General features: G+C 41.0%; 1 protein-coding gene across 1 annotated transcript in view; it reads right to left on the minus strand.

Moving 5' to 3' along the window:
- Window positions 1–4,240: 4,240 nt before the first annotated feature.
- The window catches only part of ccdc69 (coiled-coil domain containing 69), a 23,801-nt gene continuing 21,018 nt past the window's right edge, over window positions 4,241–7,023 (minus strand). Inside the window, exons 5-9 of the mRNA XM_084718319.1 lie at window positions 6,918–6,991; window positions 6,723–6,824; window positions 6,048–6,167; window positions 5,035–5,132; window positions 4,241–4,524 (exon numbers count right to left, since the gene is read on the minus strand). Coding sequence (XP_084574445.1) covers window positions 4,356–4,524; window positions 5,035–5,132; window positions 6,048–6,167; window positions 6,723–6,824; window positions 6,918–6,991 — 563 coding nt within the window. The 3' untranslated portion in view covers window positions 4,241–4,355. The remainder of the gene's footprint in view (window positions 4,525–5,034; window positions 5,133–6,047; window positions 6,168–6,722; window positions 6,825–6,917; window positions 6,992–7,023) is intronic.

Below are 7,023 nucleotides of genomic sequence, written 5' to 3' on the forward strand. Positions count from 1 at the left end.
ATGCATACATATGACCATACATACATATGACCATGCATACATTCATATGACCATACATACATATACACATACATACATACATATGGTCATACATATGACCATGCATACATACATACATACATACATACATACATATGAGCATACATGCATACATACATATGACCATGCATACATACATACATGTGACCATACATACATACATACATACATACATATGAGCATACATACATACATATGACCATGTATACATACATATGAGCATACATACATACATAAGAGCATACATACATACATATGAAAATACATACATACATACATACATACATATGAGAATACATACATACATATGACCATGCATACATACATATGAGCATACATACATACATATGACCATGCATACATACATATGACCATACATACATACATACAAACATATGACCATACATGCATGCATGCATACATACATACATATGAGCATACATACATACATACATACATACATATGACCATGCATACATACATACATATGACCATACATACATGCATACATACATACATACATACATACATACATACATATGACCATACATGCATACATACATACATGTGACCATACATACATACATACATACATATGAGCATACATACGCTACATATGTTGCTACATATACATATGCTCATATGTATGTATGTATGTCAGTCAGTCTGCTGCCACCGAGACCTGATCCTGAATAAGCAAAAGAGAAAAGAAAGCGGATGGAAGGTTTGTTGTTGCAGTTTTTTTTATTTAGTCAAGCCAAAAACCAAACAGGAAAACAAACCGCTGGATTTAAGTCCAGCCAAGAAAAGATGAAACAAGTTTTTTTCTTTTACATAAGAAGTCGAGAAAATTCAAAACTATACGAGACAAAAATCTCTCTTACACAAACCCCTGGTAAAACATCAGTCAAAGTGCTCGTGCATAAGGAGAAAGAGTCGTCACAACACTGACAAATGGGTTTTTTTGGCAATACAGAAATCGCAGCCCATAAATCCATCGTCCCATTAACAAAAAGAAAAAAGACATTATGGCAACATTTTTCACATCTGTAAAGATAAACTGACAGTTATTGAGCTTTTTGAAGGCAAGACGTGTACAGTGATGATTGTTGTGTGATTATCGAGTAGTTCTGGACGTAAAACTTCCAACATTCTTTAAAACATCAGACAGACTTCTGTGGCAGTAAACACTCTTAATGGCTAACATTTGTTCAGATGCTAACTGGGAGCAACCAAGCTAACTCTTAGCTATTTTGTCCTGCATGTTACTGACTAGCTAGCACATAGTTAGTTAGCTCTCCAGCCACAGTAGCATGTCAACTACCTCCACAAAGCTAAGCTAACTAAATGTCACTGCTTTGTCACCTTCTCATGTGATCAGGCAGGAAAAGCCTACAGACACGTCAGTGCCTCGATGAGGACTAAATGCTCATTACACACCTGAAAAACAATTGTTCCAAGATTTTTAAAAACAATACCAACTGTAAGATACCACCAAAGTCAGCTTCTACTCCTCTAAGCTGTAGCTAGTTTGTGCTGAATGCTAATGTGCTAACAGTAGCATGTTAACAGATGTTTTTACTAACTGATAGATGTTATGTGTCATCAGGTTATATCCACTCTGAACTGACACTGGCACCATTTGAGCTGAGATGCTAAAACTCTGATTGTTTGTTAAACTGAATTGTTATATTTTTCTGGTATAAAATCCTTGTACTTACTGCTAACAGGAAACACTAACAGATGTTGACATGATGGTATTTAGCATGTAACATTAGTGTTGTGTGTCCACTGTGTACGGTAACAGAGTAGGCATATTTTAGAAAGCTAGAAGACGTTAACATGCCATGTTAGCAAAAATCTAAACGTACAGGGAAGCTCACAGGCATTCTGCCACTAGATGCTAGCAAGCTAAAAACACTAAGATTAATTTAGATAATTTTTTAAAATATTTTTTCCCTAAATTGTTACTTTTTTACTGACTAAAAAAAACCCTGTACTTAAGGCTAACAGTAACATGTTAACAAACATTTAAGTAACTACTGGATGATGACATGGTGGTATTTAGCATGTAACACTGAGTGGTTTAGCATGTTAGCATGTTCAGAGTTAGCATGGAACTACTGTATATGGTAACACAGCCAGTTAGAATTCTAACATTAGCATGTTAGCATGCCATGTTAGCATTCATTCAAAGCTCACAGGAATTCTGTCAGTTGTTCTGTCAGTTGTTCTTGAGGTATGTACTGAAGTTTGGATGATAAAACAGTGAACACCAAAACTGTGAGGACTAATATCCACAAATTATCACGAGGTGGAACAGCTGACATTGGCTTTACTTTAGCTAAGATGCTAGCATGCCAAAAACATTAAGATTATTTTTCTCCCCACTGAACTGAATTGTTATTTTTAGCTGAGTGCTAATGTGCTAACGGTAGCAAGCACTGTTGAAATGGCAGTTTTTAGCCTGTAACATTTCTATTTTACACACTCAGCTTGTAGCATGTTTCCACAGTGTATGCTAATACTGTAGGTCTACTTTAGCAAATTAGAACTCTAACATTAGCATGATAGCATTCATTCAAAGCTCACAGGGATCCTGAGCCAGGATGCTAGCATGCTAAAAACATTAAGAGTAATTCTTCTAGTTGGTGTTTATGACAGAATAAAACTATAAAAAAGTCCACTGAGTGCTGAGAAAATGTTCTGAGGCTCATAAACACAAAGTAAAAAGGCTCGTGGTTTGATTTTTCCTGAACACTGACAGTGAAGTGGTGTCGTCCTCCGACAGCAGCAGTGAAACGGCTCGACAATTAAACCGTTCAGACAACAGAAACATGAAGAAGAGTTTGTGAGACTCGCAAACAGAAAAAATGACTAAAACCAGAAGGAGAAAAACATAAATTGATTTGGCATCAAACTAGAAAAATAACAGCTGGATTTAAATCTGCTGACGGAGCGTTTCAGTCCAGATTAGTTTAGTTTCAGACTTGTTGATAAAAGGTGTGAACTATCAAAGGGTAAAGATCTGATGATTCATCATTGATTAATCCGGCCATTATTTTCTTGATTGATTATTAATTGATCATTTTTGGGGTTTTTTTTTGTTTTTTTTTAAAACTATCAGTTCAGGCACCGTTTAGGTGTTTTAAAGATCATTTTAGCGCTGGTGTGAAAAAACGGTCAAAAAATGGCCAAACCGCATCTTCATGATAGAAAACTCGGCGTTCGTTGCTTTCTAACGTCACGTTGGATTCGTGTTCGTCATGTGGTTTCTTCTGCATAACAGCAGCTGCTACCACAAACAACACAACATTTAGCGAACTACTGTAACACAGCAGATAAACATCAACCTGCCGTCTGTGAACATCAGCTGATACTGAATCACTGCCTCCTCATTACAAAAACATCGCTTGAATAAACAATGCTAACTTATTTTGGTTCCCAGCTAAATAGCTAACTAGCAATTAGCAAGCTAACTAGCTCGGCAGGCTATTGTAGCTGCCTAGTTTTGAAGCATGTTAGCTAGTTAGCATTAGAATGATTATGACTTTCAGTACACTCAGGAACCAGAAAGTCTTCAGTCTGGTTTGTCCAGCCACAGCAGCTAGCCTCCTGGCTGACTCTACTGTGACCTGGCATTCGGGATGGCAGCTAGCGAGCTAACTAGCTTGGCAGGCTAATGTATCTGGCTGATTTTAAAGCACATTAGCATGAGAATGCTCACAGGTGTCTGTTCAGGAAACAGAAACAGGAAGTCTTCGGTCTCGTCTGCTTTTATGTGACCGGCTAAGGTTGTGTTTTACTAGTTAGCTTGTCAGCCATGATGGATATTCAACTAGCAACCACCAAGTAGTCACCACACCACCGAGCTATTTGACTGTGTGAGTCTCTGGTGAGGTCAGGCATTTTGATTGTCTGATCCGTCCAGCTGTGTCTCAGAATTTTCATGGCTGAAGTGAGGAGGAGTGTTTCAGCCTTTACAAAACATTTAAACCATCATAACGCATAAAAATCTGTCAGTAAACGGACAGAACGATGAAAAGAGTTAAAACATAAAGTGATGATGGTGTGTCTGCACCTTCACCGGGACAGAGTCCAGTTTAAAGTCCAGCTGCAGCAGAGCAGCTGCAGGACTGTGGAGCTGCACTTCAAACAGGGAATATTCATTCTCTGCGTTGCTGCAGCTTCAAGTTGCTCGTTGCTCTGCAGGAGCAGCAGCTGCAGTTTTCGGCTCAGTTACTGAGATAAAACAGACCGTCAGCAGTCAAACTGGTTTCTGTCAGCGAGTCACAGGATCCGCGCTGCGATCCGAGTCATCTGGGGGCGGCGGCGGCGATCTCCTGCACCAGGTGGATGCTGGGACACGAGTCTCTGTGTCTCAGTTTGAACATCAGCTGCTCTTTTTCCTGAGAAAGCTTCTGGTTGATGACCACCTGCCTCTCCAGCGCCACCTTCAGGTCCTGCTGCTCCTTCGATAACTCCCTGACAAACAGAACAGAGTGACTGTCAGGGACCCAAACAACGGTTTTTAAAGGTTTTAACTGAAGCGGTCGACCTGCGAGTCTCAGGGTGGAAGATCTGGGCTTTCAGCAGCCGACTGATTGTCAGGGAGTCTGTTGGATTTTTAGCTCACTGCATCTAATTAAAGTGACAAATGAAAAGATTTAAACACTTTTATAAATATTCCAGAACTCTGTGTTCTGTCACTGAAAACTAAGGAAACTCTTTTTGTGCACAATCTTTCTTTTTTCTTTCTTAAAATTTAGTGTCTAGAATATTTTTTATTTATAAATAGAATGATTGATGGCACCAGGTATGAAGACGTAACGAGTCGTGAATTTCATTGGACTGATAACTAGTTCATGTTTGCATGTGTCAACAAAGAATCCTTGAATGACGTGTTGATGTGTTGATGTGTTGATGCACAGTGTCCAGCAGGTGGCGCCACCTTCCTGCAGCTGCAGGTAAAAACAAGAAGACTGAAGAACTCACTGGATCAGAGTCTGACAGTTCTCTAGTCTCACTCTCAGATCCTCGTTCTGCTGCAGGATGTTGATGATCTGATCCTCCAGAGTCAGATTCTTCTCCACCTGAGAGAGGAGGAGGAGGAAGAGGAAGAAAACAAGGAGGAGGAGGAGGAGGAGGAGGAGGAGGAGGAAGAAAAGGAGAAAAACAAGGAGGAGGAGGAGGAGGAGGAGGAAGAAAAACAAGGAGGAGGAGGAGGAGGAAGAAAAACAAGGAGGAGGAGGAGGAGGAAGAAAAACAAGGAGGAGGAGGAGGAGGAAGAAAAGGAGAAAAACTAGTTAGCTTGTCAGCCATGATGGATATTCAACTAGCAACCACCAAGTAGTCACCACACCACCGAGCTATTTGACTGTGTGAGTCTCTGGTGAGGTCAGGCATTTTGATTGTCTGATCCGTCCAGCTGTGTCTCAGAATTTTCACGGCTGAAGTGAGGAGGAGTGTTTCAGCCTTTACAAAACATTTCTTCCTCCTCCTCCTTGGAGGAGGAGGAGGAAGAAAAGGAGAAAAACAAGGAGGAGGAGAAGGAAAACAAGAAGAAGGAAGAGGAGGAGGAGGAGGAGGAGGAGGAGAAAAACAAGAAGGAGGAGAAGGAAAACAAGAAGAAGGAAGAGGAGGAGGAGGAGGAGGAGGAGGAGGAGGAGGAAAACAAGAAGGAGGAGGAGGAGGAGGAGGGGGAGGAAGAGGAGGAGGAAAACAAGAAGAAGGAGGAGGAGGAGGAGGAGGAGCAGGGGGAGGAGGAGGAGGAAGAAAAGGAGGAGGAAGAAAAGGAGGAGGAGGAGGAGGAGGAGGAGGAGGAGGAGCAGGGGGAGGAGGAGGAGGAGGAAGAAAAGGAGGAGGAGGAGGAGGAGGAGCAGGGGGAGGAGGAGGAGGAAGAAAAACAAGAAGAAGGAGGAGGAGGAGGAGATGAATGATGTGTTCTTTGCAGACAGATGATAAAAGTTGAACACATGACAGAAATATATAGACTTGTGAGGACCAACCAGAGCGTCCATCTGCTGCAGCTTCCTGCTCTGCTCCTGCACGCGCTCACTCTTCATCTCAATGACAAACAATAGAGACTCCTGCTCAGACTCCCAGAATGCACCTGGGCTGCCGTGGGCCTGCAGGGTGGAGGTGACAGAGAGCTGAGTGAAGTTAAACACACTGTGATGCTGCTACATGAAGAGGAATAAATAATTATTGTTCATCCTCTACACAGATTATTTCATTTAGGACGAGATTAAACACTGAGAGCTGCAACAATTTAGCAGATAATTATTATTAATCAATTATGAAATTGATCACCAGCTATTTTGTTAATTGTTTGAGTACTTTTCTAAGAAAAAAAGGCAAAATTCTGAAACACTGAATTCTGAAACATTTATGACTAAATAACTAATCGAGAAAATAATGATCAGATTAATCAGCTGTTCAAACGATCTGTAGTTGTCGCACATTAATCAATATGATAACTTGTAAAGACCATTAAAGAATATAACAACATAGAGGAACCATTTTAACCAAAAAGCATGAAAGGAAACAGAGACATGACATGTTTGAGTCATTTATACGTGAGCAGCTCGTTACTGTGACATAAACTGTTGCACACATTAAAAGCTGAACCTGAGGAGACTCAATCAGGGATTTGAACCCGCCCACACCTGTCCCGAACACACCTGGATATTCCTCTGCAGGTCCTTCTTAAACGTCGACTCTTCGACTCTCCTCTTCAGCTCGTTATAAAGCTGCAGGTCGGCCGTCAGCTGCTCCACCTTCACCTTCATTTACAGAACAAAGTTCAAAACGTTCAAACGTGAAAAGGAATGAAAGCTTCCAGCGTAGAACTGACCAATCAGATGGTTTGTTTGTACCTTCAGAACGTTCTCCGCAGCCTGGAACGTCTCGGTCAGTTCAGTTTTCTCCTGCTTGTGTCTCTGCTGCAGCTCTGCACACAAAAACACAAACTCAGAATCACAA

This window comes from Lutjanus erythropterus, chromosome 5 (assembly GCF_056507025.1).
Source record: "Lutjanus erythropterus isolate fLutEry1 chromosome 5, fLutEry1.hap2, whole genome shotgun sequence".
Classification (NCBI taxonomy): domain Eukaryota; kingdom Metazoa; phylum Chordata; class Actinopteri; order Lutjaniformes; family Lutjanidae; genus Lutjanus; species Lutjanus erythropterus.